The 26,144-nt window shown below is 37.7% G+C and overlaps 1 protein-coding gene across 1 annotated transcript in view; it reads left to right on the top strand.

Annotated features, from left to right (window-relative positions):
• The window catches only part of WNK3 (WNK lysine deficient protein kinase 3), a 150,705-nt gene that overhangs the window by 108,597 nt on the left and 15,964 nt on the right, over nucleotides 1-26,144 (top strand). Inside the window, exons 12-19 of the mRNA XM_032592193.1 lie at nucleotides 12,339-12,455; nucleotides 13,697-13,852; nucleotides 13,934-13,985; nucleotides 15,460-15,594; nucleotides 15,939-16,882; nucleotides 23,337-23,427; nucleotides 23,982-24,112; nucleotides 24,650-25,272. Coding sequence (XP_032448084.1) covers nucleotides 12,339-12,455; nucleotides 13,697-13,852; nucleotides 13,934-13,985; nucleotides 15,460-15,594; nucleotides 15,939-16,882; nucleotides 23,337-23,427; nucleotides 23,982-24,112; nucleotides 24,650-25,272 — 2,249 coding nt within the window. The remainder of the gene's footprint in view (nucleotides 1-12,338; nucleotides 12,456-13,696; nucleotides 13,853-13,933; nucleotides 13,986-15,459; nucleotides 15,595-15,938; nucleotides 16,883-23,336; nucleotides 23,428-23,981; nucleotides 24,113-24,649; nucleotides 25,273-26,144) is intronic.

The raw sequence follows: 26,144 nt of genomic DNA, 5'->3' as shown, positions 1-26,144 counted from the left end.
CCGCCCCCCCGCCATTTCTCCTCCTTATCTCTTCCCTCTCCTTGGCTGGTTACTCTGGTTTTTGGTCTGTCTGAACAGGCATATTTAATGCATCTTGATGCATGTTCTTCTTTACACTGTCCTTCTTTACACTCCTTTCTCTCTCTCTGGAATAGTCAAGCCATATAGTTTCTCTTTATGGGTAATTTTATCTTTGTTTCATTTTCCCCACCTCCTTCTTTATTTTCCTTTCTCTCTGGATTAAGCCTTTTAGTCTCTCTGACTAATCAACTGCCCAATCAACGTTTATCCCCCACCCCACTATTGTCATTTCTCTTTGGATGTGCTCTTCCCTCAGCACCTCCTCCAACCTCTTCTTTACTTGTAGTCTGTGTTTTTGGGTTTTGGTTTTTAGCCGTTAGGTTTTTGTTTTTGTTTATTTGTTTGCGTTATTTGCTAGTGTGTTTGCATGTTTTTGTCTCCTGTTTGTCTGTCTGTTTTCCTTTACAGGGCTACTCCAAGGAACAAAACTGGTGGAGGGTACAAAATATTACTACGAGTAGGGTAATAAAATAACGAAAGTCACAACAACAGAGAGCAAGTAACAATCCCCGATTAAACACCTCCTGAAGGGTCAGGCCCTGGACAGTGTATAACGCTCCTTTAATATAGCAGTGTTTGCAGGTGCAGAGCACACAAGCTTTTAAAATGCATAAAGGACTTGGGGCGCCTGGGTGGATCGGTCGGTTGGGTGTCTGCTTTGGCTCAGGTCATGATCTCACAGTCCATGAGTTTGGGCCCGCATCAGACTCTGTGCTGACAGCTCAGAGCCTGGAGCCTGCTTTGGATTCTGTGTCTCCCTCTGTCTCTGCCCCTCCCCTGCTCATGCTCTGTCTCTCTCTGTCTCAAAAATAAAAACATTAAACAAATTAAAACAAACAAAGGATAGAAAACTACCCAAATTACAATGAAACGGAAGAATTCTCCTCAAAAAAATGCCAGGAAGTAGCAACAGCTAATGAATTGATCAAAACCTATTTAAGCAATATAACAGAACAAGAATTTGGAATAATAGTCATAAAATTAATCGCTGGGCTTGAAAAAAGCATAGAGGACAACAGAATCTATTGCTGCAGAGATCAAGGGACTATAAAAGAGTCATGAGGTGGTAAAAAATGGTATAAATGAGGTGCAAAATAAAATGGAGGTGGCCACAGCACGGATTGAAGAGGCAGACGAGAGATAGGTAAATTAGAAGATGAAATTATGGAAAAAGAAGCTGAGAAAAAGAGAGATAAAAAAATCCAGGAGTATGAGAGGAGAATTAGAGAACTAAGTGATGCAATCAAATGGAACAATATCTGCATCATAGGAATTCCAGAAGAAGAAGAGAGAGAGAAAGGGGCTGAAGGTGTACTTGAACAAATCATAGCTGAGAACTTCCCTGATCTGGGGAAGGAAATAGGCATTGAAATCCAAGAGACACAGAGAACTCCCTTCAGATATAACATGAAACGATCTTCTACATGACATATCATAGTGAAACTGGCAAAATACAAGAATAAAGAGAGAATTCTGAAAGCAGCTAGGGATAAATTGGCCCCAACATACAAAGGTAGACACATAAGGGTAGTAGCAGACCTATCTACTGAAACTTGGCAGGCCAGAAAGGAATGGCAGGAAATCTTCAGTGTAATGAACAGAAAAAATATGCAGCCAAGAATCCTTTATCCAGCAAGTCTGTCATTCAGAATAGAAGGAGAGATAAAGATTTTCCCTAACAAACAAAAACTGAAGGAATTCATCACCACTAAACCAGCCCTACAAGAGATCCTCAGGGGGACTCTGTGAGTGAAATGTTGCAAGGACCACAAAGTGCCAGAGACATCACTACAAGCATGGAACCTGTAGACATCACAATGACTCTAACACAATATCTTTCTATAATAACACTGAATGCAAATGGACTAAATGCTCCAACCAAAAGGCATAGAGTATCAGAATGGATAAAAACACATGACCCATCCATTTGCTGTCTACAAGAGACTCATTTTATTTATTTATTTATTTTCAATATATGAAATTTATTGTCAAATTGGTTTCCATACAACACCCAGTGCTCATCCCAAAAGGTGCCCTCCTCAATACCCATCACCCACCCTTTCCTCCCTCCCACCCCCCATTAACCCTCAGTTTGTTCTCAGTTTTTAACAGTCTCTTATGCTTTGGCTCTCTCCCACTCTAACATCTTTTTTTTTTCCCTTCCCCTCCCCCATGGGTTTCTGTTAAGTTTCTCAAGATACACATAAGAGTGAAAACCATATGGTATCTGTCTTTCTCTGTATGGCTTATTTCACTTAGCATCACACTCTCCAGTTCCATCCACGTTGCTACAAAAGGCCATATTTCATCCTTTCTCATTGCCACGTAGTACTCCATTGTGTATATAAACCACAATTTCTTTATCCATTCATCAGTTGATGGACATTTAGGCTCTTTCCACAATTTGGCTATTGTTGAGAGTGCTGCTATAAACATTGGGGTACAAGTGCCCCTATGCATCAGTACTCGTGTATCCCTTGGGTAAATTCCTAGCAGTGCTATTGCTGGGTCTTAGGGTAGGTCTATTTTTAAATTTCTGAGGAACCTCCACACTGCTTTCCAGAGGGTTCCCGTTTCTCCACATCCTCTCCAGCATCTATAGTCTCCTGATGTGTTCATTTTGGCCACTCTGACTGGCGTGAGGTGATATCTGAGTGTGGTTTTGATTTGTATTTCCCTGATAAGGAGCAACGTTGAATATCTTTTCGTGTGCCTGTTGGCCATCTGGATGTCTTCTTTAGAGAAGTGTCTATTCACGTTTTCTGCCCATTTCTTCACTGGGTTATTTGTTTTTCGGGTGTGGAGTTGGTGAGCTCTTTATAGATTTTGGATACTAGCCCTTTGTCCGATATGTCATTTGCAAGTATCTTTTCCCATTCCGTTGGTTGCCTTTTAGTTTTGTTGGTTGTTTCCTTTGCTGTGCAGAAGCTTTTTATCTTCATAAGGTCCCAGTAATTCACTTTTGCTTTTAATTCCCTTGCCTTTGGGGATGTGTCAAGTAAGAGATTGCGACGGCTGAGGTCAGAGAGGTCTTTTCCTGCTTTCTCCTCTAGGGTTTTGATGGTTTCCTGTCTCACATTCAGGTCCTTAATCCATTTTGAGTTTATTTTTGTGAATGATGTGAGAAAGTGGTCTAGTTTCAACCTGCTGCATGTTGCTGTCCATTTCTCCCAGCACCATTTGTTAAAGAGACTTTTTTCCCTTGGATGTTCTTTCCTGCTTTGTCAAAGATGAGTTGGCCATACGTTTGTGGGTCTAGTTCTGGGGTTTCTATTCTATTCCATTGGTCTATGTGTCTGTTTTTGTGCCAATACCATGATGTCTTGATGATGACAGCTTTGTAGTAGAGGCTAAAGTCTGGGATTGTGATGCCTCCTGCTTTGGTCTTCTTCTTCAAAATTACTTTGGCTATTCGGGGCCTTTTGTGGTTCCATATGAATTTTAGGATGGCTTGTTCTAGTTTCGAGAAGAATGCCTGTGCAATTTTGATTGGGATTGCATTGAATGTGTAGATAGCTTTGGGTAGTATTGACATTTTGACAATATTTATTCTTCCAATCCATGAGCAGGGAATGTCTTTCCATTTCTTTAAATCTTCTTCAACTACCTTCATAAGCTTTCTATAGTTTTCAGCATACAGATCTTTTACATCTTTGGTTAGATTTATTCCTAGGTATTTTATGCTTCTTGGTGCAATTGTGAATGGGATCATTTTCTTTATTTGTCTTTCTGTTGCTTCATTGTTAGTGTATAAGAATGCAACTGATTTCTGGACATTGATTTTGTATCCTGCAACTTTGCTGAATTCATGTATCAGTTCTAGCAGACTTTTGGTGGAGTCTATCGGATTTTCCATGTATAATATCATGTCATCTGCAAAAAGCGAAAGCTTGACTTCATCTTTGCCAATTTTGATGCCTTTGATTTCCTTTTGTTGTCTGATTGCTGATGCTAGAACTTCCAACACTATGTTAAACAACAGAGGTGAGAGTGGACATCCCTGTCGTGTTCCTGATCTCAGGGAAAAAGCTCTCAGTTTTTCCCCGTTGAGGATGATGTTAGCTGTGGGCTTTTCATAAATGGCTTTTATGATCTTTAAGTATGTTCCTTCTATCCCGACTTTCTCAAGGGTTTTTATTAAGAAAGGGTGCTGGATTTTGTCAAAGGCCTTTTCTGCATCGATTGACAGGATCATATGGTTCTTCTCTTTTTTTTTTTGTTAATGTGATGTATCACATTGATTGATTTGCGAATGTTGAACCAGCCCTGCATCCCAGGAATGAATCCCACTTGATCATGGTGAATAATTCTTTTTATATGCCGTTGAATTCGATTTGCTAGTATCTTATTGAGAATTTTTGCATCCATATTCATCAGGGATATTGGCCTGTAGTTCTCTTTTTTTACTGGGTCCAAGAGACTCATTTTAGACCGGAGGACACCTTCAGATTGAAAGTGAGGGCATGGAGAACTATCTATCATGCAACGGGAAATCAAAAGAAAGCTGGAGTAGCCATACTTATATCAGGCAAACTAGACTTTAAATTAAAGGTTGTAACAGGAGATGAAGAAGGGCATTATATCATAGTTACAGGGTCTATCCATCAGGAAGAGCTAAGAAAAATAAATGTCTATGCGCCGAATACAGGAGCCCCCAAATATGTATAACAGTTAATCACAAACATAAGCAAACTTATTGATAAGAATGTGGTAATTTCAGGGGACTTTAACCCCTTTACAGCAATGGATAGAACATGTAGACAGAGAATAAATAAAGAAACAAGGGCCCTGAATGATACATTGGATCAGATGGACTTGACAGATATATTTAGAACTCTGCATCCCAAAGCAACAGAATATACTTTCTTCTCGAGTGCACATGGAACATTCTCCAAGTTCAATCACATACTGTGTCACAAACCAGCCCTTTGTAAGTATACAAGAATTGAGATCATACCATGCATACTTTCAGACCACAATGCTATGAAGCTTGAAATCAAGCACGGGAAAACCTCTGGGAAACCTCCAAAAGCATGGAGGTTAAAGAACACCCTACTAAAGAATGAATGGATCAACCAGGCAATTCGAGAAGAAATTAAAGAATTATGGAAACAAATGAAAATGAAAATACAACAATCCACACGTTTTGGGATGCAGCAAAAGCAGTCCTGAGAGGAAACTACATTGCAATGCAGGCCTATCTCAAGAAACAAGATAAATCCCAAATACAAAATCTAACAGCACACCTAAAGGAAATAGAAGCAGAACAGCAAAGACACCCCAAAGTCAGCAGAAGAGAAATAATAAAAATCAGACCAGAAATAAGCAGTATTTATTTAGTATAGAATCTAAAAAAAGATTAGAGCAGATCAATGAATCCAAGAGTTGTTTTTTTGGAAAAATAAACAAAATTGATAAACCGCTAGCCAGGCTTCTCAAAAAGAAAAGGGAGATGGCCCAAATAGATAAAATCATAAATGAAAATGGAATTATTACAATCAATCCGTCAGAAATACAAGCAATTTTCAGAGAATACCATGAAAAATTATATGCCAACAAACTAGACAACCTGGAAGACATGGACAAATTCCTAAGCACCCACACACTTCCAAAACTCAAACAGGAAGAAATAGAAAATTTGAACAGACCCATAACCAGTGAGGAAATTGAATCAGTTATCAAAAATCTCCCAGCAAATAAGAGTCCAGGACCAGATGGCTTCCCTGGGGAATTCTACCAGACATTTAAAGCAGAGATAATACCTTTCTTTCTCAAGGTGTTCCAAAAAATAGAAGGGGAAGGAAAACTTCCAGACTCATTCTGTGAAGCCAGCATTACTTTGATTCCTAGACCAGACAGAGACCCAGCAAAAAAAAAGAGAACTACAGGCCAATGTCCCTGATGAATATGGATGCAAAAATTCTCAATAAGGTACTAGCAAATCAAATCCAACAGCATATAAAAAGAATTATTCACCATGATCAAGTGGGATTCATTCCTGGGCTTCAGGGCTGGTTCAATATTCACAAATCAATCAATGTGATACATTACATTAACAAAAGAAAAGAACCATATGATCCTGTCAATAGATGCAGAAAAAGCATTTGACAAAATTCAGCATCCTTTCTTAATCCCTCAAGAAACTCGGGATAGAAGGAACATACTTAAACATCATAAAAGCCATTTATGTGAAAAGACCACAGCTAATATCATCCTCACTGGGGAAAAACTGAGAGCTTTCCCCCTGAGATCAGGAGCATGACAGGATGTCCAACTCTCACCGCTGTTGTTTAACATAGTGTTGGAAGTTCTAGCATCAGCAATCAGACAACAAAAGGAAATCAAAGGCATCAAAATTGGCAAAGATGAAATCAAGGTTTCACTTTTTGCAGATGAAATGATATTATACTAGGAAAACCTGATAGACTCCACCAAAAGTCTGCTAGAACTGATACATGAATTTTGCAAAGTCACAGGATGCAAAATTAATGTACAGAAATCAGCTGCATTGTTATACACTAATAATGAAGCAACAGAAAGACAAATAAAGAAACTGATCCCATTCACAATTGCACCAAGAAGCATAAAATACCTAGGAATAAACCTAACCAAAGATGCAAAAGATCTGTATGCTGAAAACTATTGAAAGCTTAGGAAGGAAATTGAAGAAGATATAAAGAAATGGAAAAACATTCTGTGCTCATGGATTGGAAGAATAAATATTGTTAAAATGTCAATTCTAACCAAAGCTATCCATACATTCAATGCAATCCCAATCAAAATTGCACAGGCATTGTTCTCAAAGCTAGAACAAGCAATCCTAAAATTTGTATGGAACCACAAAAGGCCCCGAATAGCCAGGGTAATATTGAAGAAGACCAAATCAGGAGGCATCACAATCCCAGACTTTAGCCTCTACTACAAAGCTGTAATTATCAAGACAGCATGGTATTGGCACAAAAACAGACACTGAGACCAATGTAGTAGAATAGAGACTCCAGAATTGGGCCCACAAAAGTATGGCCAACTAATCTTTGACAAGGCAGGAAAGAATATCCGATGGAAAAAAGTCGCTTTAACCAATGGTGCTGGGAGAACTGGACAGCAACATGCAGAACGATGAAACTAGACCACTCTCTTACACCATTCACAAAAATAAACTCAAAATGTATAAAGGACCTGAATGTGAGACAGGAAACCATCAAAACCCTAGAGGAGAAAGCAGGGAAAAAACCTCTCTGACCTCAGCCGCAGCAATTTCTTACTTGACACATCCCCAAAGGCAAGGGAATTAAAAGCAAAAATGAACTATTGGGACCTCATGAAGATAAAATGCTTCTTCACTGCAAAGGAAACAGTCAACAAAACTAAAAGGCAACCAACAGAATGGGAAAAAATATTTGCAAATGACATATCACATACAGAGCTAGTATCCAAAATCTGTAAAGAGCTCACCAAACTCCACACCCAAAAATCAAATAATCCAGTGAAGAAATGGGCAGAAAACGTGAATAGACACTTCTCTAAAGAAGACATCCAGATGGCCAACAGGCGCATAAAAAGATGCTCAACATCACTCCTCGTCAGGGAAATACAAATCAAAACCACACTCAGATATCACCTCACGCCAACCTGAATGGCTAAAATGAACAAATCAGGAGACTATAGATGCTGGAGAGGATGTGGAGAAACAGGAACCCTCTTGCCCTGTTCGTGGGAATGCAAACTGATGCAGCCACTCTGGAAAACAATGTGGAGGTTCCTCAAGAAATTAAAAATAGAACTACCCTACCACCCAGCAATTGCACTACTAGGTATTTATCCAAGAGATATAGGAGTGCTGATGCATAGGGGCACTTGTACCCCGAGGTTTATAGCAGCAGTTTCAACAATAGCCAAATTATGGAAAGAACCTAAATGTCCATCAACTGATGAATGGATAAAGAAGTTGTGGTTTATATATATAATGGAATACTACTTGGCAATGAGAAAGAATGAAATATGGCCTTTTTTAGCCGCATGGATGGAACTGGAGAGTGTGATGCTAAGTGAAATAAGTCATGCAGAGAAAGACAGATACCATATGTTTTCACACTTACGTGGATCCTGAGAAACTTAACAGAAGACCATGGGGCAGGGGAAGGGGGAAGAAAAAGTTACAGTGAGGGAAGGAGGCAAACCATAAGAGACTGTTAAAAACTGAGAATAAACTGAGGGTTGATGGGGGGTGGGAGGGAGGGGAAAGTGGGTGATGTGCATTGAGGAGGGCACCTGTTGGGATGAGCACTGGGTGCTGTATGGAAACCAATTTGACAATAAATTTGATATTAAAATAAAAACAGTGATCACAAGTGCCCTCCTTAGTACCCATCACCCATCTAGCTCATCTCCCACTCCCCTCCCTTCATCAACCCATAGTCTGTTTTCTAGAATTAAGAGTCTCTTGTGGTTTTTTTCCCTCTCTTCTCTTTCCCCCCTTGCCATATGTTCATCCTTTTTGTTTCTGAAATCTCACATATAAATGAAATTGTATGGTATTTGTCTTTCTCTGAGTGACTTATTTCGCTTAGCATTATACATGCTAGCTCCATCCACATTGTTGCATATGGCAAGATTTCATTCTTTTTGATTCATGAGTAATATTCCAGTGTGTGTGTGTGTGTGTGTGTGTGTGTGTGTGTGTGTGCGCGCGCGCATGCGCCCATGCATGTATACACCATATGTTCTTTATGCATTCATTATCCATTCATTAGTCGATGGATATTTGCGCTCTGTCCATAGTTTGGCTATTGTTGATTCTTTATATATTTTGGATACTAACCTTTTATTGGATAGGTCATTTGTAAATATCTTCTCCCATTCAGTACATTGTTTTTTAGTTTTGTTGATCGTTTCCTTTGTTGTACAGAAACATTTTAGTTTGTTGTAGTCCCAATAGTTCATTTCTGCTTATATTTCCCTTGCTTTGGCAGACATATCTAGAACAATATTGGTATATCCAATGTCAGAGAAATTACTGCCTGTGTTCTCTTGTAGGACTTTAATGGTTTCAAGTCTCACATTTAGTTCTTTCATCTATTTTGCATTTATTTTTGTGTATAGTGTACAAAAGTGGTCTAGTTCCATTCTTTTGCATGTAGCTCTCCAGTTTTACCAACACTAATTTTCAAGGAGCCTTTTCCAATTGTGTGTTCTTGTCTCTTTTGTTGAAGATTAAATTACCATGTAATTGTGGGTTTATTTCTGGGCTTTAGTCCTGTTCTGTTGATCTGTGTGTCTGTTTTTGCACCAGTACCATACTCTTTTCATTATGATAGCTTTGTGGTATAACTTTAAGTCTGGAATTGTTATACATATAGCTTTATTTTTCTTTTTGAAGATTGTTTTGGCAAATCTGGGTCCTTTGTGGTTGCATACAAATTTTAGGATATTTTTTTCTAGTTCGGTAAAAAAAAATGTTTTGGTGAGGTTTACATTAAATCTGTAGATTGCTTTGGGTTATAATGTCATTTTAACAATATATGTTCTTCAAATTCTTGAGCATGGAATATCTTTCCATTTGTTTGTATTGTCTTCAATTTCTTTGAGAGAAAGAGACAGAGACAGAGCACGAGTGGGGAAAGGCAGAGAGAGAGAGGGAGACACAGAATTCAAATTAGGCTCCAGGCTCTGAGCTGCCAGCACAGAGCCCAACGGGGGCCTCAAACTCACAAGCCATGAGATCATGACTTGAGCTGAAGTCAGATGTTTAAACATTTGAGCCACCCAGGCACCCCGAAATGCAACTGATTTCTATACATTGATTTTGTATCCTGCAACCTTTGTAAATTCATTTATTAGTTTTAGTAGTTTTTTGGTGGTTTTTCACATAGAGTATCATGTCATTTTCAAATTGCAGAAGGTTATTTGTTTCTTGCCAATTTGGATCCCTTTTATTTCTTTTTGTGTCTAATGGCTGAGGCTAGGATTTCCAGTACTATGTTGAATAAAAGTGGAGAGAGTAGACATCCTTGACTTTTTCCTGACCTTAAGGGGGAATGTTTTCAGTTTTCACCATTGAACATTACGTTATCTGTGGATTTTTCATATATGGCCTTTATTATGTTGAGGTACGTTCCCTCTCAACCTAGTTTCTTGAGGATTTATATCATGAAAGGATGTTGTGCTTTGTCATATGCTTTTTTGCATCTATTGAAATGATCATATGGTTCTTATCGTTTCTCATGTTGATGTATGTATCACAGTGATATATTTGCAAATATTGAGCCACCCTTGCATCCCAGGAAAAATTCCACTTGATCGTGGTGAATGATTTTTTTAATGTGTTATTGGATTCAGTTTGGTAGTATTTTGTTGAGTACTTTTGCATCTATGTTCATCAGTGATTTTGGCTTGTAGTTCTTTTTTTGTATGTCTTTATCTGGTTTTGTAATGCTGGTTTCATAAAATGAATTTGGAAGTTTTCCTTCCTTTTCTATTTTTTGCAATAGTTTGAGAAGTCATATTTTTATTTATTTATTTATTTATTTATTTATTTATTTATTTATTTATGGGAGAGAGAGAGAGAGAGAGAGAGAGAGAGAGACAGACAAGTAGAGAGAATCCCAAGCAGACTCAGGTTTGTCAGTGCAAAACCCATTACAGGGCTCGGTCCCACAAACCATGAGATCATGATCTGAGCCAAAATCAAGAGTTGGATGCTTAACTGACTGAGCCACCCAGGTGCCCCATATTCTCCATTTTTAAAAACTTAATATATCATGCGCATTTTCCTGTGTCGCTTTGTAATTTTTCAGTAGCATAATATTTAAAATATTTTTCTTATTTTACAGTGAGAGAAAGAGAGAGAGAGAGAGAGAGCAAGCGAGCAGGGGAGAGGGGCAGAGGGAAAGAGAGAATTTTAAATTGGCTCTTGCTCAGCTTGGAGCCTAATGTAGGGCTTGATCCATTGACCCTGGGATTATGACCTGACCTGAAATCAAGAGTTGGATGCTCAACTCACTGAGCCACTCAGGTGCCCCGGTAACATAATATTTTAAATTGTTGCCTTAGATAGTCCCTTGTATAGAGATATAACATTTTAATAATCACTTCTGTTATTCTTCATTTAAATTGTTTCTATCAGTCTATCTCTGTCTGCCAGTCTGTTTCTTCTCTTTTTGTCTTTCTCTCTCCTTTTGTCTGTATGTCTGTGCATGTCTCTTTCTCTGTAGCAAACACTCTTGAACACAGATCTGTATAAAGATCCCTGTTTTTTTTTTAAGATCCCTGTTTTTTTTAATGATTCATTGCTAGAAGTAGAATTAATAGGTAAAAAAGTGACGAGCAGAAAACAACTCTTAAACTGAGAGAACAGGGGAGCCTGGGTGGCTCAGTGGGTTAAGCATCTGATGTTGGCTCAGGTGATGATCTTGAAGTTCGTGAGTTCAAGCCCCGCATCGGGCTCTGCACTGGTGGTGTGGAGCCTGCTTGGGATTCTCTCTCTCTCCCTGTCTCTCTCTGCCCCTTCCCCCTTTCCATATGCTCTCTCTCTCTCTCTTTCTCTCTCAAAATAAATAAATAAACTTAAAAAAATTCAGAGAACAAAAATGGTTGGCAGAGGAGAGGTTGTTGTAAGGGATGATGTACAGCAAAGGGACTAAAGTCAATGAGAGTGTAATAACGTTGTCTTGTGACAGATGGTGACTACATTTACCATGGTAAGCACTGAGTAATGCGTGGAATTGTTAAACCAGTATGTTGTACACCTGAATCCAATATAACTGTTAATTTTACTTCAATTTAAATTAAGTCAATAAAAGTAGTGAAAATATATGAAGATTTAACAATTTTTAAAATTCACGTTGCTAGATTGCCATCCAAAAAGGTTGGACCAGTATACATTTCCATTAGCAGTGTGTTTTCTATTGCTTAACGTGCTAATTTGTGTGATTAAGAGAATTTTGGAAATGAAAGACTAAATAAACTTTGCATTTCGGCAAAATACAGTGACTCTTCAGACTTTGTGTTTTCATAAAAGTTAAATTTTTCTTTTCCACAGGATCACAGTTCTAACATTTTGCTAATTTAAGTCTTTTATTTGTCATAGAATGGGTGTTAAGGCAGTGTTTCAACAGGGAAAAACAACCTTCTTAGAATCTCAACAATTTAAACTGTTTTTCCATATATTGTGTGTTAACTCATCTAGACGTTCCTTTGTCCATTTGCAAATAGAAGATAATAACTGACTCTTAAATTGGTGAAATGTTTGTGCCCAGGTGTCAACATCTGGAGACAACATGGTGGAGTGTCAGTTGGAGACACACAACAACAAGATGGTCACCTTCAAGTTTGATGCTGATGGTGACGCACCAGAAGACATTGTAGATTATATGGTAAGTACAATGAAACCAGATTACCTTCCATCTGGCATTCCATCTCTTTTTTCCTCTCATCCTTTCCCCTCATTTATTCAGAGCAATCTTTTTTTAGGGTACCATTAGTTTTTAAAATTTGCACAAAGATAAACTGCTTATGATCAAGAGTAAGTCACTGTACCTTCTTTCATTTTATTATACTTATCTCTAAAATATGAGAGTGTTTTATTAAGACATTATCTAGGTCAGTGGTTCTTACCACCTTGAGAGCTTTTAAAAACAAATCCATTGCCTCGGTCCCTAATTAAATCAGAATCTTTGGAGTTAAGGCCTAAGCATCAGTAGTTTATGAAATACTCCAGGTAATTCTAATGTAGTAGCTACTGATATACCATCTTACGTATAGATGTCAAGTAATGTTCATCATTTCATTTAGTTTTCGTACTTTTTTTGAATTGTTAGGCTTAAGTTAGTAGTTTTGCCCTATTTTCATGGGGATAGGTAAGGGTGGCGGGAAGAGTACATAATGCTTTTGTTTCTGCCAATTTTCTTCAGATATGTATTCTTGTAGAAACAGAATTAAACGTTTTGTTTAAATTCTTTTGACGTTTATTTATTTTTTTGAGAAAGAGAATGTGAGCAGGGAACAGGCAGAGAGAGAGGGAGTCACAGAATCTGAGGCAGGTTCCAGGCTCTGAGCTGTCAGCACAGAGCCCAATGCTGGGCTCGAACCCACAAACCGTGAGATCATGACCTAAGCCGAAGTTGGATGCTTAACCAACTGAGCCACCCAGGCACCCCCAGAATTAAACATATTAAAAGTTAACGTTGTCATTTCTGCCTCTTGTTTAACATCATATTTTATGAACTGTCTCCAGGCCATGCTTTATCATCATTAGAGATGTTTCATTTTGTGATTTGTGATTTAAAAACTTATGGGTTTGGACATCCTAGTTTTAAACATAAACATTGCCTCAGTTGTGTTCCTAAATGATAATTTATAGAATGCAAGATATTTTTTTAAATGCTGTGTTCTTCTCTGGTAGGTAGTATCAATCTGACAAACATCAGTGGTCTCCAAATAGAATAATTTAATGTACTGTGTGGTCCTTTAGTGCTGGTTGTTTTTTAATTCTGTTGTGGCATTTGTATCTAAATAGTTAATTTTAATTCATTTTTCTTTAAGATAGTCACTGTGGATACAATATTATCATTTTGAAGAAACTAAATTTAATAGATTTATTTTTACTTTTGGACAGGTTGAAGATAACTTTGTGCTGGAAAGCGAGAAAGAAAAATTTGTAGAAGAATTGAGGGCTATTGTAGGTCAGGCCCAGGAGATCCTTCATGCCCACTCTGCTATAGATAGAGCCATTGGAACTGACTCTATAATTGTGGAATCCAACAGTAGCCAAGTAAGAACAATTATTTAGCAAATAGGTCTTCTCAGATATGTATCAGGAACTTCTTTATTTATCTATTCATTTTTAATTCAGACAGGATCATCTGAACAAGTACAGATAAATTCTGCATCCACTCAGACCAGCAGTAAGTATATTTAATAAAATTTACCGCGTGGCTTTTGAAGCAAGACATTTGGAAAGTTTATGCAACTTCGTTGGGAAAGATGTTTGCCAATAAAGGAAATTAATAAATTGTTAATGTAGGTTTTCCCACACTTTAAAAGGACTTTTTAGCCTGGATGTAAGAAGTAAAACCATTCTGTAGGTTTCCTTCAAGTGTTGGTTCTTTATCAAATTAGTTTATTTCCGAGTTGCTGCATGGTATGTTACCAGAAAAGCAGTCACAGTACTGATGACCTTTAACGGCTTTACTGTTTGAAGTCAACTGGTAAGTTTTTTTTTTTTAACCACGGATGTGAGATCGACAGAACCTTTCTTAACTGATATCCCTATATTCTAAGTTTGCCTCATTTTTTAATATAGTCATTTATATCTTGATTTCCTTCCACTAATATTATGCTTCTACCTGCTCTGATCACTGATAAGTTTTTGTAAATCAGATACTAGATCAACTTCCAGGGACTAAAAATGGGGTCTTCTGTTTTCTTTTCTGATGACTTTATCTCTCCATTCTTTTCAGCTCTGGTCATGGTTATATTTAGAGTATCTGGGAGGGGGCGAAGAGCCATAGACAAATGAGGACCTGTGAAGGAATTATAACAACATGAAGAAGCAACAGGTGGTGTGGGAGTCATGAAATCAGATACCATTACCCTGAAATTTACTTTGTGTTAGGATGCCAGGGTCCTCCTCTATGTTCTTTTCCTTGTTAGGAGGAATTTGAGCAGATTTCTAACTGATAAAGTAGATTAAAGTTTAAAAAAGAATTACTGGGGCGCCTGGGTGGCGCAGTCGGTTAAGCGTCCGACTTCAGCCAGGTCACGATCTTGCGGTCTGTGAGTTTGAGCCCCGCGTCGGGCTCTGGGCTGATGGCTCAGAGCCTGGAGCCTGTTTCCGATTCTGTGTCTCCCTCTCTCTCTGCCCCTCCCCCGTTCATGCTCTGTCTCTTTCTGTCCCAAAAAATAAATAAACGTTGAAAAAAAAAATTAAAAAAAAAAAAAGAATTACTTATTTAAATAAGTTTACAAAGTAGGAGTAAAGGTGTAGGGACTTTGTTTTTAAGTCATCATACAGTAAAATTGATTTTTTTTCTTTTGGGGTATAGTTCTGTAAATGTTAATGTTTGTAGATTTGCATAAGCATCATCATAATCAGGATCAGAACAGCTGGAGAAAATGTTTTCCATTTTCTCCCCAAAATTGTGCCCTGCTTTTATTGCTATTGATACAGTGTTTGTTTCATAGATTCTAAAATCCTTCCCTAAAGATATCTTGTGCTCAGTTGTTTAGAGGATTTGCCAGCATTGTACTGGCAAATCCTAGTGCTATTGGAAATGGAGATACAAGACAAATTGGTGTTTTAACCTGGTTTCCTTAATCAATAGGGTAAACATGTTGACAATTGCTTAGCCTATTAATTTTTGCAAATTCTTTCTACAGATGAATCTGCTCCTCAGTCATCTCCAGTTGGTCGGTGGCGATTCTGTATCAATCAAACAATAAGAAACCGTGAGGCTCAGTCTCCTCCTCTTCAGCAGTCCATGTCTACAGTTCCTGGGTTACCTCTACTTTCTGGTAAGTGTTATCTGTCAACTTCATCCAGACTTGGAAGATGGGGATACCATATCTTTAACTTGTTTTCATGGGTATTTCATTCTTATGAGAATTTTCATAAGCATTTTTGAAGATGCTATTGTTAAGGTGTAACTTAAGCCATTTTAAAATATAATATTTATGAAAAAATAAAGATTTTTTTTCACTTGGCAGGTTGAATTCTGTGTATTTTGAATCTTATTTATAACACTTATTCACACAGGTTCTTGTTTGTCCCTTGCTCCTCTTGTCCCTTTGAGTTTGAGTACTAGTCCATGCTTTGTATTTATTAGTATGTGTCTAGCTATTCTTTGTTATTGTTCTAGGTCCAAGAACCACAAGTAATAAGGAAATATCACAGGATACACTGCTCACTCTAGAAAATAATCCCTGCCAGCGTGTACTTTTTGCCTCCAAATCAGAACTCAAGGATGTAGTTGATGGTAAGATTTCTGAATATGCCAGTGTAGACACTAAGCAGCAAGCTGTATTTTATCAAGTGGAAGATGACAGGCAGATAATGGCATCAGTTGCTAGTAGTTCAACTCATACTGCTACTTCAGTTCGTGCAGTTCCAGTTGAATGTGAGGGACTCACCAACCAAGCAGGCATATTTCTACCTGCATATCCATGTCACCAAGCTGCCAGTCAGGCTGATGTACTTATGGTCCCTCCTGGCGAGTCAACTCAGATTGCTGGTAACTCTCTTACAACTCTGGCATTTATGTCTGATCAAAAGCCTCAATCCTTAGCAGTGCAGCAACCAACTATGGATGCAGAGTTGATTTCCCAAGAAGGAGAAACCACAGTGAACACTGAAGCAAGTTCTCCTAAGATGGTCATTCCCACTCAGACCCCTGGCCTTGAACTGACTACCCTTCTACCCTCTACTGTCCTGGAATCAGATGGGGAAAGACCTCCAAAAATGGAGTTTGCAGACAACCGAATTAAAACTCTGGATGAAAAATTAAGAAACTTGCTCTATCAGGAGCATAGCATATCTAGCATCTATCCTGAGAGTCAGAAGGATACCCAAAGCATAGACTCTCCATTTTCTTCCTCTGCTGAAGATACGCTCTCATGTCCAGTGCCAGAAGTCATAGGCATCAGTCACAGTGGAATTCAAGATAGTCCTGCACAGTCCCCTAATTTTCAGCAGACAGGCTCTAGGATTCTGTCCAATGTGGCTGTGAGTCAGCCTGCTAACATATCAGTGTTCAAAAGGGACCTGAATGTGATAACTTCTATACCCAGCGAAATATGTTTACATGTAAGTATTATTCTTTCTAATCAATTTCTTATCCTTATTCTTTTAAAGAAATTCCTTCTTTTCTAAAGTTCTGTCCTTTGAAATTAATCTATCTATGTCACAAGATTCTGAGGTCACAGGTATTTAGGAAGGCCATGACTTAGGCTACAGGTGCCAAGAATGTCTCCATAGAGACGGCAGAAGTATCTTTGGTGAGAGAGCCCTCTGGTGAATTAGCTAGGAACTTGCAAGCAATGACGTTTTTTGTATTGGTGACAGAACAGGACTGATTTATAGATTGTTTTAGTGTGTAGGAAGAGCTGACTTTATTTTTTTAAGTTTTTACTTAAATTTCAGTTAGTTAACATACAGTGTAACATTAGTTCAGGTGTACAGTATAGTGATTCAACACTCCCATACAACACCCAGTGCTCATCACGACAAGTGCACTCTTTAATTCCCACCACCTATTTTACCATCCCCCCCTCCCCCCGCACTGACCTCCCTTCTGGTAACCATCAGTTCTCTGTAGTTAAGAGTCTTTCTTTTTTTTCTTCCTCTTTTTTCCCCTCTATGTTTGTTTGTTTTGTTTCTTAAATTCCACATATAAATGAAATCATATGGTATTTTTTTAAGTTATGTAACATAGGAAGAATCACATCACAGAGGTAGTGACTATCTGGTATTTATCCACTATTTGATACTTAACCTTCTTGACTTAAGCTTACACAGATTAGTTACATACCTATAACTTTTCATTCACAAAAATAGGATTGTGCTATATGCATATTTGTCTGCAAATTTATCTTTTCATTTTATAGTATATCATAAATATATTTCTAAATCTTTACCACTGTATCTCTTTATTATTATTATATAAGTAGTATATGTGTGTATATAAAGTAAAATCCATCCCACTTCCAAACCTATAGACATAGCTGTTAATGACTCTTTACAGACATGGTTTTAATTAACTTGCAAATATTTATATAATTTTACTCCTCTGTTTTATATTTACAAAGATATAGATATATGTTATATGTTTATATTCATGTGATGTTCAGAATTATTTTTCAGTTATGAACATTTATCTGTGTTGGCACACAGAGTTCCATCTCACGTTTTTTTAAACAATAGCATAATATTCCATTGAATAGATATAACAAATGTTCATATTTTTGTATATTAGTAATTTTAAAATATGCAATTAATATATAAATAAGAAATCAGTTCAGAAGGAGGGAAAATTAAAAGTAATTTATGTTAACACCTCCTTATACTCCATTTCCTTCCCCAAACACTGTTAAGGTCCTGGTTTTAATTCTTGAGGTCATTGCCATTAATAACGTGTAAATAATATACTTATCTATTTTTTTATTTAATAATTTTCAACAATACCTGTTAACTCACTGCTATGAAGGGTGAGGAAATTACAATATTTTCCCTTTCCTCTTCTTTCCCATACACTTCCTGATTTTTATTTACTTGTATTTTTAACATTAGCAAAGTTTATAACATGTACATTTTTTTTCTGTAACACTTGGTTGTGCTTTGCCTGTAGGTTGATTCGAAGAATTGAAGATCAATAAACGGCATTTATGTTATGATTATATGTGTTAGCCTATGATCATGTAATATGATTAGAACCATAAAAAATGAAATATAATTTAATAATTTTAAACTTTGATCCTCAAAAGATACTGAAGTGTTAAAGTCAAATGAAATCTTTTGTTTTAAGTGTCCATTGCTACATCTGGATCAAATTTACCTGCTACTGTTTCTGGTGTCCTAGAATTCCTTTTTTTTCCCCTTTGAAATGCTTCTATGAGTAATATCTTTAAATATGTTGCATGGATGACTAATTTGTTTGTTTTTTTGTTTTTTTAGTGTCCAAAAATGACTTTATTTTGCTTCACCCTTGATTAATTAAGTATACGTGGTAGGATCATTTTGAGTTAATTTTTGTATATGGTGTGGAATAGGGGTTCAACTTCATTCTTTTGCATGTGACTATCCAGTTGTTCCAGCACCAGTTATTCTCTTTGTTGTTATTTCTAAATGGAATTGTTTTCTTAATTTCCTTTTCAGATTTTTCATTGCTAGTGTATAGAAATACTAATTTTTAATTAATTTATTACTTATTTTGAGAGAGAGAGAGAGAGAGCGAGAGCGAGCGAGCGAGTGGGGGAGGGGCAGAGAGAAAGGGAGAGGGAGAATCATACGCAGGTTCTGCAGCTATCAGTGTGCAGAGTCTGATGCAGGGCTCGAACTCACAAACCATGAGATCATGACCTGACTCGAAACCAAGAGTCAGACGTTTAACTGACTGAGCCCCCAGGTGCCCCAGAAATACAGCTAATTTTTAAGTGTTGATGTTGTACCTTCAATTTCGCTGAGTGTGTGTATTATTTAGGATTTTCTGTATAATATATAAGATCATATCATCTGTGAAAAAATAGTTTTATTTCTTCATTTCCTGTTTTTCTTATCTATTAACTTTTCATTGCATGTTTTCCATCTCTTTGTCCTTTTGCTTTTTGTACTTGGAGAATTTCTCAATTTTTATGCTGTTTCCAGACTTTTATTCAGGTATTTTTTTATGTCAAGGATTATATTTTAATTTCCAATAACTGTAGTTCATTCTTTTTCTTATGGTTGTAGTATATTCACACATCTTTCTGGAGGTATTACAGTCTTATTCTATGTTATTAATGCTATTTCCTTGGCTATTCTTCTGTTGTTTTTTTATATATATATATATATATGAAATTTATTGACAAATTGGTTTCCATACAACACCCAGTGCTCATCCCAAAAGGTGCCCTCCTCAATACCCATCACCCACCCTCCCCTCCCTCCCACCCCCCATCAACCCTCAATTTGTTCTCAGTTTTTAACAGTCTCTTATGCTTTGGCTCTCTCCCACTCTAACCTCTTTTTTTTTTTTTTTTTTCCTTCCCCTCCCCCATGGGTTCCTGTTAAGTTTCTCAGGATCCACATAAGAGTGAAACCATATGGTATCTGTCTTTCTCTGTATGGCTTATTTCACTTAGCATCACACTCTCCAGTTCCATCCACGTTGCTACAAAGGGCCATATTTCATTTTTTCTCATTGCCACGTAGTATTCCATTGTGTATATATACCACAATTTCTTTATCCATTCATCAGTTGATGGACATTTAGGCTCTTTCCATAATTTGGCTATTGTTGAGAGTGCTGCTATGAACATTGGGGTACAAGTGCCCCTATGCATCAGTACTCCTGTATCCCTTGGGTAAATTCCTAGCAGTGCTATTGCTGGGTCATAGGGTAGGTCTATTTTTAATTTTCTGAGGAACCTCCACACTGCTTTCCAGAGCGGCTGCACCAATTTGCATTCTCACCAACAGTGCAAGAGGGTTCCCGTTTCTCCACATCCTCTCCAGCATCTATAGTCTCCTGATTTGTTCATTTTGGCCACTCTAACTGGCGTGAGGTGATACCTGAGTGTGGTTTTGATTTGTATTTCCCTGATAAGGAGCGATGATGAACATCTTTTCATGTGCCTGTTGGCCATCTGGATGTCTTCTTTAGAGAAGTGTCTATTCATGTTTTCTGCCCATTTCTTCACTGGGTTATTTGTTTTTCGGGTGTGGAGTTTGGTGAGCTCTTTATAGATTTTGGATACTAGCCCTTTGTCCGATATGTCATTTGCAAATATCTTTTCCCATTCCGTTGGTTGCCTTTTAGTTTTGTTGGTTGTTTCCTTTGCTGTGCAGAAGCTTTTTATCTTCATAAGGTCCCAGTAATTCACTTTTGCTTTTAATTCCCTTGCCTTTGGGGATGTGTCGAGTAAGAGATTGCTACGGCTGAGGTCAGAGAGGTCTTTTCCTGCTTTCTCCTCTAAGGTTTTGATGGTTTCCTGTCTCACATTCAGGTCCTTTATCCATTTTGAGTTTATTTTTGTAAATGGTGTGAGAAAGTGGTCTAGTTTCAACCTTCTGCATGTTGCTGTCGAGTTCTCCCAGCACCATTTGTTAAAGAGGCTGTCTTTTTTCCATTGGATGTTCTTTCCTGCTTTGTCAAAGATGAGTTGGCCATACGTTTGTGGGTCTAGTTCTGGGGTTTCTATTCTATTCCATTGGTCTGTGTGTCTGTTTTTGTGCCAGCTATTCTTCTGTTTATTGAATTTAGTGGGTTTTTAAACTTTTTTTTAAAATTTTTTTTATGTTTATTTATTTTTGAGAGAGAGGGAGAGGCAGAGCATGAGCAGGGGAGGGGCAGAGAGAGAGGGAGACACAGAATCCAAAACAGGCTCCAGGCTCTGAGCTGTCAGCACAGAGCCCGACGTGGGGTTCAAACTCGTGGGATCATGACCTGAGCCGAAGTTGGATGCTCAGCCGACTGAGCCACCCATGCGCCCCTGTTTTTTAACTTTTTATTTATTTTTTTAAGTAGTCTCCACACCCATTGTGGGGCCTAAACTCACAACCCCAAGATCAAGAGTCACACATTCTAACCAACTGAGCCAGCCAGGCACCCCTAGTGTTTTCTTATAGTATTGATTTCCTATAAGTGTTTGGTGATTCTTAGTTGTGTACTCATATTTTCTTTAACCTATGTAAGATTCCTTGTTTGTCTCTCTAAATGCTAATATATAATTGCTGTAGCCTTCCTCCAGTAATTGTGGGAAAGGCATGGGACAGGCTTCTTGGCTCTGGATATTACAACTTTTCTCTAAATGCTGCCTGGAAGGTGGCCTAATAGTCTTCACAGGTAGAAGGGCTTCCCCTTCCTCTTGGATGTTGTCTCCTTTCTCCATTGCTGATCTTTCTCGTGGCCACAAACATTTGCCTCTCACCACTCTTATTTGGGAGCAGATGCCTCTCCCTTTTGCTTGCTTTGGAGGTCAGGAGGGAAAGAGAACTTCCTGGCTGTTCTTTAGTACCCAACCAGTTTTCTCCCATTCAGTAAGTCAAGATCTCTTTTTTGTGGACCTCAAATTCTAGTAGTGGAAGACAAATCCTAAACAAATAAAAGGTTATAATAGAACAAGTAGGGGGTTACTTTATTACAAGGTGGTCAGGGAAGAACTTGTATGTGATGGTGACATTCACAGGTGGAGACCTGTTCAAGGAACCAAAAGAAGTCCAGTAAGTAGGAGAGTGTTATGAGATGATGTTTAGGAGGCATAAAGGAGACAGATTGGGTATAGCTTTGTAAGCATTCTAGTCAACCACTCTTCCTTTAGGTTGGCCAGTGCTCTCTCTTACTGTCTGTATCTGCCACCCAAGTTTGCAGCATTTTGAAACAGTTCCTGCATGTGTCATGGGCTGTTTTTCCTCCTTTAGTCATATATGTATGTGCCTGTATCTTTTTTTTCTGTTGTATCTATGAATTTGGATATGTAATGTAGGCTAGAACTTGTATTTAACTTACCATCTTGATTCAGTTATTACTTATTAAAATTTTTCTGTAATTGAAGTGGGACCAGTGCAACATTTTCTAAATTATAATATTATTGAGAGGTTTTTTTATTTTCTCTTCAAGAAAGTAGCATTATTACTAGTCCAAAATGGGACTTTGGAAAATAAGAACTGATTGATCAGAATTTTAATAACTGTTGACATGCCCTAAGTGTCAATAATGCTGATTTAAGACTCCAGTGTACTTAGTGCCACTTAGGCCATCCTTCTTGCAAACAAATGCTGAATCCCATTATTTGAACTTTTTAAATACTCATTTGATTTTCTAGATTAGTAGAGACCATTTCCATATTTTCCAAAGTATTTGTGGTTGTGCATTTTTTATATTAATTATTATAGAGGATTTATTTTTAAAGTACTCATTTAGAATACAACAGTTAATTCTGGCATTTTGTTGGGAGGGATGGGAGGACAAGAGGAGACTGATTTTATAGCCAGCTGTGGCCTGATATTAATAATATTTCTATCAAGAATTTGAAATACTTTTGAGGCCTATTGTAAGATTCTGTGTGCTTACATAAAGTTAAGAAATTTGACTTGGTAATATTTCTCTATAAATATAAATGCCTAGATATCTTGTTTTTCTATGTTTTCATGTGTATTAGGCATCTTTAACTCTGTTGAATAATATGAGCATAAATGAAAAGTTTCCTTTTAAAAGCATAGGGTTTCGGTAACCTTTTTTAGTAAATGAAGCATGTGAAGGAAACAATTTTAATTTTCAGTTTTCAAAGTTGTTATAATAAAAAATATCCGAGGCTGGAAGATTTATATTCTGCTCTTTTACTTATCTTAAGTCTAATATTTTTAAAGAAAGGGGAAGGATTAATTCCTATAAGTTGAATACTTCAGATTCATTGTGATGAATAAATGCTATTAATGCAAGTATACCTAGCATTCTATTTTTGATTACTGATTAGTCAGTGCAAGAAACTCTAATGGTATAAGCAACTGATTCACCATGTCTAAATTATTACCATTTTGGTTTTTCTCTTTTTGTCTCCATTAGGAGATGTCTCCAGATGCTTCACTTCCAGGGGATCCAGAGACCTATCCTGCTGCTGTGTCAAGTGGTGGAGCCATTCATCTGCAGACAGGAGGTGGATATTTTGGCCTAAGCTTTACTTGTCCTAGTCTCAAAAATCCTATTAGCAAGAAATCCTGGACTCGCAAATTAAAAAGCTGGGCATACAGGCTACGGCAGTCAACCAGCTTTTTCAAGAGATCAAAAGTCCGTCAAGGTAGTGTGCTTACAGTCAGGGACATAGACTAGGTAACATCACTTTTCATTTACTTCTGTTTTTTTTTTTTTGTTTGTTTGTTTGTTTGTTTGTTCATATACAGATCTTACCACTTTTTCCACGTAGCCCATGTATGTGACATGTCCCATTAATGTCATTGCCATTTTATTTTTACTTTTGTAACTAATTTGGTTTTACAGTTATTCATTTCACGTAGATACTAAGTCTCGGGATAAATCATACATCTGATTTTGAGTTAGGGACTTCTACAATGTTGCTTATTACATTAACACTTTTTAATTATCTAGCAGGGTTTAAGCTTTTCTACTTTTCTTCATTTTTGGTAATGTAAACAAATTTAGTCTTAATAAACAATTTTCTCTTTTCTGCTTACAATTTTGCAAAACTTACAGTGGAAACAGAAGATATGAGATCAGCAGTTGCTCCTGATCCCATTCCTCTGACAGGAGAGTCCACAGCTGATACTAGGGCTTTGAGTAGATGCAAAGTGATGAGTGGATCATTTCAGCGGGGTCGGTTCCAGGTTTGTGTTCTTTGGTTGAATCTTTATCTACAAGGGCATTGTAAAAGGTAATAGTATTGAAGATCTTGGTATGTAGATGATACTTATTTTCAGTGTAGATTAATGTCATATTTAATACACATCCCCTTACCTTTTGTAGCCTTCCAATAAAGGTGAGTCTAAAGAAATGGGGATTTTTGTAGCTGGAAAAGAGCACAGAAATGAGTCATCATTTTGGTGGGGGGTGATTGGGTCATCTTTTTAATAAATCTAATTTCTTATCCTTTAGAATCTCAGCAACTTGAATTATGGAATTTTTTTAAATTGTGGAATTTTGTTTGAGCAATATGAAGCCAATTTTCTTTACCCAAGGGGCCCACTTGAAAGACTTTGAATATGGGAATTCTAAAAGTGGCTTTTAAATTTGTGTATTATTGATAGGTATACATCACAGCACACCATCCACTTGTCTGTACCATATTTTGATACTGAATTTCTTTGTGGGTTTACTCTTTGGTTAGATAGAGCCAGCCATTTTTGCCTTTTTTTGTATCTCAGGTGATTACAGTTCCTCAGCAGCAGTCAGTGAAAGTGACATCTTTTGGAATAGAACACATACCAGCATTCAATAAAATGACAACCCATTCTAGTGAAGAAGTTCTAGCCTTTCCTGAAATAGCCAAGTCTCAGTTAGTGAAAATGGAAACTTCCATGTGCAATCCACAAACTTCACTTTCTTCTCAGAAGTTACGAGCTCATCGTGAAACCTTTAAAGAAGATAAAAGAATTGCCAAACAAGGTGACAACTACTCATCTTTCAACACAGCTTGTGAGACTGATGTATCTTTGATGACCCCAGAAAAGGAACTGGAAGAAAACTCAGCCATGGGAAGTAGTATGCATTCTGGACTTGAACTATTGCTTAAAGAGAGAGAGACATTTACTGCTGGGAAACATCCTAGCTCTGATAGTGAATTTTCAGCCACTCTTGCTGGCAGAGGGAGGTCAGTGGCAAAGACTGCTCCAGTGAGTGATCAGTGCTTACCACTCCGTGAAGAAAAAGCCTTTGCTCAAACACAGAGCTCACTCTTCTATTCACCATCTTCTCCAATGAGCAGTGATGATGACTCAGAAATAGAGGATGAGGATTTGAAGGTGGAGCTTCAAAGATTACGAGAAAAGTAAGGATTGTTTCTCTTTTTAAAAAAAATTTTTTTGACGTTTATTTTTGAGAGAAACAGAGCATGAATGGGGGAGGAGCAGAGAGAGAGGGAGACACAGAATCCAAAGCAGGCTCCAGGCTCTGAGCTGTTAGCACAGGGCCCAACATAGGGCTCAAACTCAGGAGCTGTGATATCATGACCTGAGCCGAAGTCGGACGCCCAACCGATTGAGCCACCCAGGCACCCCAGGATTGTTGCTCGTTTGTCACAAATCTGAGTGCCCCAAGTTTTATAGAACAAAGTGTTTGACAGATAGCTAATTTACAATTGGTGACATTTTAATGACTGAAAATTGTTGATGATTGAGAACTGCAAAGATACCATCAGATCTCCCAGGTTAAGGCCTCAGTCCCACAGATGCCAATCATAAGTCCAGGCGGTGTTACCTATGCTTCTGACCAACCTGTTTGTTATAAATCAAAGGCTCCCAGAAACCCTTCGTTGGGTTCAGTTAATTTACTAGAGTGGCTTACAGAACTCAGGAGAACAGTTTACTTCCTAGATTATCAATTTATTATAAAAGGACACAACTGAGGAATAGTCAGATGGCAAGGTGTAGGGGAAGGGGCATGGAGCTTCCATACCATCTTGGGAGTGACACTCTCCTAGCACCTTCATGTGTTTACCAACCTAGAAACTCTCCAAACCCTATAGTTCAGGGATTTTTATGGAAGCTTCATTATGGTAGGCACAATTGATTAAATCATTGGCCGCTGGCGACTAATAAATTCAGTCTGTAGCTTCTGTCCACTCCCTAGAGGTGGAGTGGGAGGAGCTGAAAGTCCCACTGTAATCACTGAGTTGGTTCTCCTGGCAAGCAGTCTCCATCC

The sequence above is a fragment of the Lynx canadensis genome, chromosome X (assembly GCF_007474595.2).
Source record: "Lynx canadensis isolate LIC74 chromosome X, mLynCan4.pri.v2, whole genome shotgun sequence".
NCBI classification, from domain to species: Eukaryota; Metazoa; Chordata; class Mammalia; order Carnivora; family Felidae; genus Lynx; species Lynx canadensis.
The sequence above is the reverse complement of the archived record's forward strand: the minus strand, read 5'-3'. Positions and strand labels throughout refer to the sequence as shown.